This window comes from Scophthalmus maximus, chromosome 16, assembly GCF_022379125.1.
Source record: "Scophthalmus maximus strain ysfricsl-2021 chromosome 16, ASM2237912v1, whole genome shotgun sequence".
NCBI lineage: Eukaryota > Metazoa > Chordata > Actinopteri > Pleuronectiformes > Scophthalmidae > Scophthalmus > Scophthalmus maximus.
In genome coordinates this window covers 4,556,029-4,567,904 of record NC_061530.1, presented here as the reverse complement: position 1 = coordinate 4,567,904, position 11,876 = coordinate 4,556,029, and the positions used below count along the sequence as shown (strand labels likewise).

Sequence of the window (11,876 nt, the reverse complement as noted above, 5' to 3'; positions counted from 1 at the left end):
GGTCAAGTCGGAATGGAGGTCAGCCACCAACACAGAAACAAAACAAGAGGACTGCAATGGAAATGAATGAATGGCCTCTTCAGTTTCATCTAGAAAATAGAAAAAAAAATGCAGAGGCAAATAAAACATCTCTGCATTACTTTGTGTATCAAGCCAACACAGAATTGCAGGGAATATTCATTGTATAGATATTTGTTCATGTAAATCAACGGTCTGTGCATGGCATATAGTTTACTAAAATGCATTGCATAAACAATTCAGATTTAATCTGAGGTTAGATTTAGGTTTGACAATAGACCATCCTCTGTGTGAAGACCGTGTGCAGTGACATGACTTTAATTCTTTAAACACACTCATTATCCATTTTATGGTTTGAAACACATTTCTAGAACAAGTAACATTTTCAAAGTAAAAGGCAGACAACTGTATTGACATAAAATAAATCCTTTATAATATACAATGCAATCTATTACACCTTCTGTCCTCTGTGAGTGATACAGTAGATGCCACATTTTCATATAGTACTTGAGAACAAGGGCCGCATTCAGCACTTAACATTTCCAAGTTTAACTTGAAAGCTAATTTATATACGCCATTAAATCCTTTGCAAATAAGTGGAGAAGAAAATAACCCCCAGCTGCCTTCAGTTTCCACTGACTCGTGTCACAGTGCTTCGCATTCATAATACTGGCATTCTGTTTTTGTACCGGTCTTCGTTTGAACACAAAATATAATGATGACATATTTAAGCAAAGCTGAATAAGGTGCAAAACAACAACATGAAGGCAAAACAAATAATTACCAGTGTACTAATGTAACAAGAATAAAGTGAATATGGCTGGAACAAGTATTGCACGCTCGTCAAGTAGGTAAAGGCATCACAAGGAGTTATGAGGCTGAGTTTGGGTCAGACAACGAATCCCCTTCATCTCATTAGAACTGGTGCGGAGGAACAGATGGTCAGTGCTGGAAGATTAAAGGGGTGGGGGTGGGGGATTGTTATCACTTTTACAGATATAATGTATCATAAATCCATTCTCCAGAGAATGTTAAACTTCATTCAGGAAACAAATACCTTGATATGTGTGCATTTCTTTGGTTTCAGAGCAGCTCATCGTCTAGGGCATCATCAACGCTTCCTGAGATTGAGGCAACTTCTGAGGCACAAAAGAAAACAACAACTTTTCTGGTCATGCAGCAATCATTATACAGACAACTTGAACCACTAGGTTGTTCACAGAGAATCCTTTAGTGATAACTTCAAGGCAAGTCCCTCTAATCTGACTGAAAACGATATTGTCCAGTCTGTAGCATCAAGCATCAAAAGCTGCTAAGCACTACTGTAAAATCCAGGACTGGGCAAGATTCTCAGTCTCTCATTTATTTGATCAGATACTTGAGTGTTTGCTTGTTTTATTAAAGCTGCATATTCTATTCAGACGTCGATATGTCTAACATCGAACAACAGAAGTAAGTCATGTAAACCCAATGCTCGCTCTCCATTAAGCTTTGTTCAGCTCTCCTGGCCCTTTAGCTGCTAAATGCTCCAATACATTCAACAACTATTCACTAACTCTGTCCGTCAGCTGTAAAGTGGTGGGCGGGTAGTGTACAGTGAGTTCATCTTTTTTTCCGCTTCACTTTGCCGAGAGCCACGAGTTTGAACAACAACAAAGACATGTGGACCTTCCCAAAACATGTTTTCTCATCCATCGCAGCTCCACTTAGGTCACTATTTGTCCCACATTTGAGTATCTTTGCTTCTGCTGTGAACATGTGGCCTGTCGATCATCGGGTGACTGACTAAACCGTCTCCATACTGGTGTCTGTACTCACCTGACAAGCTGATACAGGACAGACTGAGCTCTGATGATGCTCCTATCACGTCATCCTGTAAGACAAACAGAAATTAAGCTGTCTAGCTGTTTAACCAACTGGAGGACTGTTACAAACTGTTCAGTCAATGACTAGGCCTACATTGAGGCCTATGCCACCTGCCTTCTGATATGGTAGAATAATTATCTTTTACAACTGCATTTCATGGTCTTCATCAACAAAAACTTTGATTTGGAATGATGATGACTAACTACGAACTGTTACTGACAGCAAGAATTAGCTAACTCTTTGCATCCACAGCTGGTGGTCAAGTCCTGACTCATAAGACCTAATCAGTAGGGGGAATGTGTGAATGGAGACAGCAATATTTAACGTAGTGCGCCATGCACGAACATAAAAGATTCAATCCTAAGTAGAAGGTGAAGAAGAATATGAATATGACCCAGAAGAGACCCACTTCATCATGTAAGTTACTGTTGCCTATGAAGCACTTACATCTGATGGTACATGGTGGTAATACACACTGAAACAGGCTGGATGGAGCCGCTGCGTTTTTTGTAGTCCATCTCCGGAAATTTGTAGTTTCACCACGGTGGACGCACATAAATAACATCCCCCTTCGCATAATGACGTACTTTAGTATTAGTGGAGTTAGATTCTCTGAGCAGCACTGTCCGCTTTTCCTAAGTCCTATGATTTCTCCTTTACACCTTTCCTTGATCTCATGACGTTTGCAGCATTTCCAAAGTTCTGTTTAAGTGTTCGGAAAAACTCCAGAGTAGTGTGGACACCTGGCATAAACGCAGCAACAGTGATATGTTTTAAAACTATAATATGTTCATGTGGATGTAGTCTACATCCTCCTCCTCACTGACCAGATTGTTTAACAGTAGTTACGATTCCCTTCATGTATTTATCCCACTACTGCACTTCCACACCTACATTGACAACTGAGACAACAAGATTCAATTACTTGATGAAGACAGGGACATCTGTTTATGAAATATCCAGGAAAGGATAGCGAATAGACCTTAGATCAAGATTTTGTCAAACTACTCATCAAAAGGTCCAGAATGAATCAGTTTTCTCTGATCATATATTAATTTCAAAATGTATACATTTTCACACAGCTTTAGTTTTCAAGTGTAAACACACTACTATCATACTATAAAACATTTCAGTTAAACCTTTAACCACTGGTAAGAATCCACTTGGGTTCCCGGCTCACCAGCATCCTCTGCAGGCAGCCAAGCTCGTCGCCCTCACTCCTTCCGTTTATCGCCTCCTGAAAGCTGACAGCGTGGCCCAGTCGTACAAGCTCCTCGCCCACGTCTACGGTCTAGGATGGAACATTTATTTCTTTTTACATGTTGTTTGAAAAAATACAGGAGACATGATGACAAGCCAAACAGATAAATACAGACTATACAAGTAAAAAAAAGAAGGAAAAAAAAGGCAATTTGACCTTGCCCTCACTGTTGACATACAGCTTGAGACTGGGCCAGGAGGACATCTCAGAGTGAGAATAGCTGCACAGTTTGGCCTGCAGGGGTTTCCAGGATGCACAGGAAGTAAGTTGTTCAAACTCATCCAGGGCTGCCTCAGTCCATGCCTCCCCTACCCAACAGGAGGGATCAGAAAAGATTTTTTAAAGATTTTTCTTATTATTATTATTAACATACCTGTGTGATTAACGGTAATGCATTAAGGTGAGGGCTTTACCTTTTGGTCTCACTCCTGCTAAGTTGCACTCAATAGCTTGGAATGGTAAGCTGAGGAAGTCACTCCTGAAATGTTAATGTAGCAAAAGCAAAAGCTGTTAGTAACTTAGCTCTGCAATTTTTCTCTAATGCCACGAACAATGATAAGCACTCTGCAGCTGCATTGTAGCACACCAGAGCCCACACTCCTGCAAGTTTGTAACACACACACACACACACACACACACACACACACACACACACACACACACACACACACACACACACACACACACACACACACACACACACACACACACACACACACACACACACACACACACACACACACGAAAGGGTTGAGTTGGAAAGCCGACAGGGGAGAATGTGATTTTCTCTCTCACCTCATATGGCGGAGGCTGTCTCTGGGCAGCTCCCAGTTGTCCCCAAAGTCAACATAGTAAAGGTCCACTAGTCCAGAACTCACAGCTCCCAGCACCCTTGCCCTGTTCCACGTACCATGGTCTCGGTATGGAGCAGCCACAATGTCCCCCACCACAATGGTCTCCACTCTCTGCTCCTGGAGAGCAGAAAACAGGGATAGTTGCACTCTGGGATTTATCCTACAATTTATTATATTGTAATATTTTGTTGTTCTGCGTGAAAAATAACATCAGGTAAAAGAGGGCAGGACACATGCTCACTGTGGGGTTGCCGCTGTTGTAGAAGCGCGTCATCTCCTCTGTAAGCTTGTCCAGCTGGAGGGAGCGAACCCCCAGGATCTGGATCCAGAAGTGGTTTGGGTTCTCTGACGCAGAAACATAAACTTCCAGATGTTCGTCGGGCTGGAAGCTCAGGTCTGGACTGGGAACTTTAACGCACGCACGCACGCACACACGCACACACGCACACACACACACACACACACACACACACACACACACACACACACACACACACACACACACACACACACACACACACACACACACACACACACACACACACACACACACACACACACACACACACACACACAAACACACCAAATAAAACATATGCTTTGTATGATATGATCCTGTTCAAGGACAGATTATAGTGGTGCAGTTGTACTGAGGAAAAAGTATTGTCAAATCTCTATTACAGACAGTGAACTAACTTTCAAACTTGGAAACTTCAGACAGCGAGTCTGTGGAGAGACTCTCCTCCTCATCCTCCTCCTTGTTGTTGTCTGTGCTGCTGAATTTAAGCTCCTCCATCTTGTCAAGATTATTTTCTGGTTCTCCTGCGGGTCCACAGGCATGAATGAGGCCATTCTTCTCTGTCTGAGAGTATAGACCGTTGTTGTTTAAACCCGCTGGTGCCTCAGTCTCGGTGCTGTCCACTCTCTGATTTATAATGGCGTTGCCACGTTTCTGGCGCAGAGCAGATGACTGTGAGATCTTCGTCCTCACCATCGTGTCCTCTCTGACTTTCTCTAGAATCAGCTCCTGCAAACAGATCACAGCAGTAGGGGTTACGTTTATTACCTCAGCCAATGTTTTCACCCTTGTCTGTTTGTTTATTTGTCAGATTACACACTCAGCACTGAACTGATTTTCACAAAACTTGGTGGAGGGATGGGGCCTGGGCCAGGGAAGAACCCACTGCCTTTTGGTGCAGATCCCGTTAAAGTGGCAGATGTAATACAATCTTGTGCAGATAAATAGAATACTCACCTTGGCCTGTTTCACTTCTTCTTTGGTCCCTGTGATTGTGATGTCACCCTTTGCCGAAGGACCATGTGTCCTCTCTTTGGAACAAGCTACTTTGGCCCCTGTGGTCCTGGTGATCAGCTTCAAACTCTCTCCTCCCCGACCTGCATAAAACCAAACACACACACACACGGAAAAATATAAGAATCAGTGTTGAAAGCAATAATTAATCGGGTCTAGGAATTAATCCAATCACCCCGAACATTAAGCAGCTACCTATAATACGTCCGAAGGCGGTCTGGGGAACCTCCAACGCCACGGTGACAGGTTCACAGTCTGTGACCAGGTTCTCCAGGACACAGTGGGCCAGCAAGATCTGTTCCTTAGAGCCCTGCAGCAGGAAACATACCTCCCCGGAATCTGCCAGAACCCTCACATGAGCTCCAGACTTCTGGGTCACCTAAACATGAAGACAGGGATGACTGATTTCATACATCCAAGTGACCCTGGTAAACGTTTTTTCATATTGTCTAGGGCTGCAACTAACGATTAGTTTCATAATCGATTGGTTGTTTGGTCCATAAAATGTCATAAAATGGTGAAAAATTTTGATCGTGTTTCCCAAACCCAAAGATGATGTACTTGTGACTTAGTCAAACCATGAAGCCATACAAAGTGAATTACAAAATTAAATTTAAAATCGCATTACTGCTGTTTCAGAATGAACTCAGACAACAAACTTGACAGACAGGCAAACAGCTGGAGGCAGCTGATTAAATTAATGTTTAGGCCTTTTTTAGAAGCTCTTATAATATCGTCGACCACTTTAACGTCTTTGAACAAATGACATATCAACTGTTAGGAATTTAGGAACCCACCACATCCAAGAACTTTGCTTGGTATCTGGACATGTTCCTATAAACGTCAACAGGAAGTGTCATCTTTGAACTCTCAACGTTGGGCCCCTTACCTGTTGAATTACAATAACAGATGAAGTCATCAGGAAAGAGACAAACATAAAAATAAAATGTATCCTTCATTTACACACAAACTGGGGTTCGAACAAGAAGGCTTTTATAGTGAGCAGATACTCACTGTGGTTGGTGCTGCTCATGTGGCGATAGACGATGTAGCCCACCGTGGCCCCAACGGAGAGCCCCGCTGCCAGGGCCACCATTTTGCCTGAGCTGAGGGAGCTCTTTTGGGCCTCCTTCACTGCATCCATGACACGCTGTGCACCCAGCAGGACGCTCCACCTAAACACAGTAATAGCTCAAGTCTCCTTCCATTGCTGATGTTAGGCCTCCTACAACTGTCCTTTAAATTTTTTCTTTCTACGTCCAGTCGCGCTCCTTAACAGGAAGTCGGCTGTCTTCTATTGCTTTTGAATTAAAAGGAAAAAAAATGACAATAACAGCAATCAGAATGTTACTAGCGGTGTCATCAACCCTTGGTGTGTTGTCAGCTTACCAGGGCAGCTGTATGGCCATGCAGTGCAAAAACTTGAAGCATTAGCCAGCCTAATTAAAAACTGCAAATCTGGTGTTCTCAAACATTTTCATATCAGACCACCTGTCCCACTGGCGAACAGTGAAATGCAAAAGTTAAGGCATGTTTTGTTGATTTTATTAAATGAAAAGTAAGAAAATACAAATCCAGCAGGTAATAGTTAAAAACATACCTTTGTTAAAATGTAAATGTGGTATTACTTTGTACCAAAAACATTTCCAAATTATGAAAAGTTGAACATACATCTCTGTGATACTACCTTATGGGACAGAAATCATCTTTGGGAAATTGAAAAAGGCAGGGATTATGACCTATACTGTAACCAGCCATCAGGGGGCGGTCTGTTAGGTGCCGAGGTTGTAGTTACTTCTTATTACTTTAAACAATTAATTTTGTACAGTGGACCCAAACTTTTGCAGATAACTGTATACGAGGAGATGCTTGTTTTTATTCAGTACAAGCACAAGGTGAACAATAGTTGACATGAAAGTTTATTCTCGATCATGAGAACGATAGTATAACAAAAAAATGACACTTGCAAAAAAGGGTAGTGAAAACGATTTCAATCAATGGTTCATTTAGTAGCTGCTCTGGGGCTGTTGATCATATCACATGAGCTTCATCAGCAGACAGAATTTACTCAACTGTCAAAGAATTGTAGATAATCAAGTATTCTGATTACTTATAAAAGGTTTTAACGGTCATGTTGCTGAGGGCCAAAGTTCATTCTTGATGTTGGAAACAGCTGCTGAGCAAACTTCTTCATGTGATATGATTGAACGCTCCTGAACTGGTGCAAAATGGACTTGATCATTGGCGATTATGAAACTGGATCTAACTATTTTGTGATTCTACTACTGAGATAATTCTACTTCAAATCAAAGTCAAATCAAAGTGAGTGTAAGGGCTCCTCATTTTTGTTAGGGACCCCTGGAGGTCCTCAGACCCCCACTGAGAACCACTGCAGGAGATTACAGCCTCGCAATCTCAAGACTATATCTCTTGCAAAATTGTTGCTCATTCAACAACAAAAAAAACACATGCACAAGCAGTAACATACACACAGTATAGTCCCATAAATGCTGAAACATTTAGTGTATACTGTACATACCCACACAGCACTGTGCCTCCTATGAATGCACAAAGCATCTGTCCTGACGCTGCCAGCAGGACATAAAGCACTGGGAGCTGCTGCTGCACACATTGAATACAATTTACTGTATTTTGGCCACCTCCAGCAAGTCAACTGACCACTGAATACTTGCACCAAATTCTTTCCGAGGCTTTTCACTTCACACTGCTAAAGCTCCGGCTCAAACAGGGGAACAGAATCAAGTGGAGGTAAGCCAACAGCAAAGAGTATTGGGACCACGCAGCACCACCATGCAGATGCGTGTCTCACTGGGAAAAGAGGGCTCTGGGGCTGCAGTTGAGAAACACGTGGGACCTGGACACACCAACGTCCATCTCAAAAGAATCGTGACAGTGAGACTCAAGTCTTCTCCAATCCAGGCTCTGTTTTTTGAGCACATCCAAGGTCAAGACTACTGACAGACAGAAGGGGGACAAAGTGGCAGCATTTCAAGTCACTACATGACAGAAAATGTTCAGTTGCAGTTCACACTTCAACAGAAATCATCACAGACTTGCTTCTTCTTCTAAAGTTCTACATTGAGCATGGCAATAAAGGCCTACCGTAACACCATGGGATGACCGATCGCTTTCTTGGATTTCACAAAATCGCACTGAGGCGTTTCTTTCTGAAAACATGAAGTAAGACTTTCTGGACTTGCTCAAGTGTTTTGGCAATCAACAGCCATCTGTTACTGTCGCCAAAGTTACCTAGATGGAATTCTCTCTCTCTCTCTCTCTCTCTCTCTCTCTCTCTCTCTCACTCTCACTCTCACTCACTCACTCACTCACTCACTCACTCACTCACTCACTCACTCACTCACTCACTCACTCACTCACTCACTCACACACACACAGTCGTTATGAGTGATAAATACGTCAGCCAAATGGAATATCTCAGGATTTTGTAATAAATAAATTTCATATGTATGAACCGGGAGGGTTCATTCAAGGTTTTTATTAAGTAAGTAAGTTTCAGAGATGTACGCCCACAGACCGTGTAACAGCTGCTTTGGCGATCCCCCCTCACTCACCACTTTTAGAAAAGATGTGTTCTGATTTATTGTTGATAACATAGACTAAGAGTTTTCTCTTTTCTGGGAAAATGTTGCATTTGGTCGAACCAAAAACACCTCTATGTAATCAATTTGATCATTAAATTGGTAAAATACCATATTCATAAATCCTTCCATTCCAAACTTGTATTCCTTGCATTTGACTAGTAAAATAAGAAAGCTGTAAAAAATAATAGATTTGTGTCTTTGACTGAAATGTTTGTGTTAATGACTCCCTTGTCTGTCTTTTATTGAAAAATGTAACGTGCGTGGGTTAGTTAAGTTAACGTGGGTGGGTGAGTTTTCCTACAAATAAATATTTTCACTGTTATCAATGTTTTCAATAACTTTTATGCGCCAGAGCTGTAACTGAGCTCTCGATACCACTCAAACATCACCTACGCCATTGGCTAGATAACCTTTCTTCCACACTCAACAACACACACGATCATGGAGCAGATGTTTAGTCAGGACGAAACGGTGGACCAGTACACACTACATCTCCAAACGGTAAGGAATGTATATCCTTTTCCCGGTGTTATGGCCCAACTGGTTTTCGATTTGGTTCCTGTACCTAGCAGCTTCAGATGTTATCCGTTTCAGTCAGCAGATTCGTCACTCCTTCACAAACACATTAGTGGCAATTTGCACAACGCAGCGGGTCGCATCTCATATCTACTGCGCCGAATATGATGGTATAAGTGAGCACTAATTTTCAGCCACCTACGTAAAAAATAAAGTGAAGAAAATAAAATTCTTGCAAGATCGCATTGAGCTGGATTCGATCTCACCACAGCAAAAAGTCTCAAAACTGAGAGAACTCGATGATCACCGTGAGCCACGACGACTCTTCAAGTTGCGCGTGTCCGTCACATATTGATAAATGATGTCATCCTCCGGGGAACACTTTGATCTGGGTTCACCTGAACCAACTGGTGACCTGCGGCTCCTCTCATACACGAACGTATCAAGACAGTTGTGTCGATGGTTCCGCCACATTTACCACCACATTACAGTACACACTATGACAACAATACTTTCAAATTGTAACGATCCAACTCAGACTATATACTGTCAAAGCACACTCAAGAAGGACTTGCTAACGCTGAGCCGCAGGAAGAGTAAAATATGAGTGGTTGGTAATATTCTTTCCTATCAGCGCAGTACTGAAGGCATGGACTTACAGTGAGGATATACTGTCACTTTTGTCTCGCTATATTGGGTTGTAAAAATACAGATCAAGTGCTCGTCAATACCGTGTTATTTAAGAGCTTTACGCCAAACTAAGTGACCAAGATTACAATCATTACTTAGCAGTTTTCAAGCATTTATTACAAGAAAAAGGACACGAGAAAAACAAATTTGAATTTATTTCCAAAGGCCTCAATCATTCCAACTCGTATTTTAGTGTGTTTTGACAGTATATAGTCGGAGTGAGATCGTTACAATTTGAAAGTATTGTTGTCATAGTGTGTACTGTAATGTGGTGGTAAATGTGGCGGAACCATCGACACAACTGTCTTGATACGTTCGTGTATGAGAGGAGCCGCAGGTCACCAGTTGGTTCAAAATCAACGTGTTCCCCGGAGGATGACATCATCTATCAATGTGTGACGGACACGCGCGGCCGGGAGAGTCGTCGTGGCTCACGGCGATCATCGAGGCCTCTCGGTTTTGAGACTTTTTGCTGTGGTGAGATCGAATCCAGCTCAATGCGATCTTGCAAGAATTTATTTTTTTCTTCACGTAGGCGGCTGGGAAATTAGTGCTCACTCATACCATCATATTCGCCGCAGTCGGAATGAGATGCGACCCGATGCGACGTGCAAATTGCCACTAATGTGTTTGTGAAGGAGCGACGAATCTGCCGACTGAAGCGGATAACACCTGAAGCTGCTAGGTTACGGGAACCAGTTAAATCGGAACCCCGTTGGGCCGCCACCACACCGGCGACCAGTCGAAGCGACCGCAGACGCACGTTCTCCCTCTGAGCGCGCCAAGCTATCACTAGCTAGCTGCTGGTTAACGCGAGGGAGTCGAACGTTCCGAAAGAGAAGCTACGCGACCTTACAGTGCACACGTACTCTGGTGCTACTCCATTTGCTTGTTATACTGACCGGACATAATGTTATAATGTTAAACACTCACAGACAAACTCTAACTGTCTTTCGAAGCGACCTTCTTCTTCTTCTTCTTCTTCTTCTTCTTCCGCCCAGTGTTCTTCCTCTTGACTTTATTTTTGGGCGGTTGGCAAACAACAAATTGGCGCATTACCGCCACCAACTGGTACGGAGTGTGGATCGGCATCGCTATTGTTTACTGTGTATTCAAAGTAAATTAAATAAACACACACACAGACAAAAATGCACACATTTGGGTTCTTCTTTAGAATGTACATTAGATTTAACTGCACATTTATCTTTAGGAGGGGTTATATTTTCATATTTTTGACAGTGTTGGATAACATGCTCTATTGTTCCTTATTATGTTGACATATTCTGAATAGTATAATAAATACTGTTCAGTCCAGTGTGTCCAAACTTGAGTCTACATATTGTATCTTGTCTCCTGTTCCTTCCTGCACAGCTCATGTATCCCACTTCCCTTTGAACCATCGTCCTTTCTCTTCATTCTCCCATTGCTTTTGCCACTTTTCCTTCCATAGCTGTTTAAAAATACTCTCATGGTTTATGTCTTGGTTATAGGTTCACTGCTAAGTCAATGTAATTATTCTTTGCGGCCACCTTTGCAACCTTATCTGCCATTGCATTTATGTGCTGGTATCCATGAAAAATAATTACTGTGAGAGCCATTGAATTCTGTATTTTTGTTGTACTTCTATCAGAAGGTCTGGTCTGCTGTCAGAATGACTGCTTTACACTGGCTATCGATGAGTTTGAGTCTGAACAGCTCATGGTCTTGTATCCTCTACCCACTGCACTGCTGACACT

General features: G+C 42.4%; 1 protein-coding gene across 5 annotated transcripts; it reads right to left on the bottom strand.

Annotated features, from left to right (window-relative positions):
* Window positions 1–428: 428 nt before the first annotated feature.
* tdrkh (tudor and KH domain containing) lies at window positions 429–11,220 on the bottom strand. Of its 5 annotated transcripts, XM_035612528.2 has the most exons (15): window positions 11,074–11,090; window positions 8,142–8,286; window positions 6,326–6,486; window positions 6,109–6,200; window positions 5,507–5,690; window positions 5,255–5,394; window positions 4,696–5,026; window positions 4,241–4,407; window positions 3,941–4,116; window positions 3,559–3,623; window positions 3,302–3,453; window positions 3,065–3,175; window positions 1,837–1,891; window positions 1,076–1,157; window positions 429–966 (listed from the first exon to the last, which is right to left on the bottom strand). In XM_035612528.2, exons 2-14 carry the CDS (start codon window positions 8,204–8,206, stop codon window positions 1,102–1,104), a joined length of 1,755 nt encoding a protein of 584 aa, XP_035468421.2. In that variant the 5' UTR covers window positions 8,207–8,286; window positions 11,074–11,090; the 3' UTR covers window positions 429–966; window positions 1,076–1,101. The 5 variants fall into 5 exon arrangements, 3 of the variants coding, with proteins under 3 accessions (XP_035468421.2, XP_035468423.2, XP_035468422.2); XM_035612530.2 differs by lacking the exon at window positions 8,142–8,286 and having other exon boundaries at window positions 11,074–11,220; XM_035612529.2 differs by lacking the exons at window positions 8,142–8,286; window positions 11,074–11,090 and adding an exon at window positions 7,851–8,114.
* Window positions 11,221–11,876: the final 656 nt, after the last annotated feature.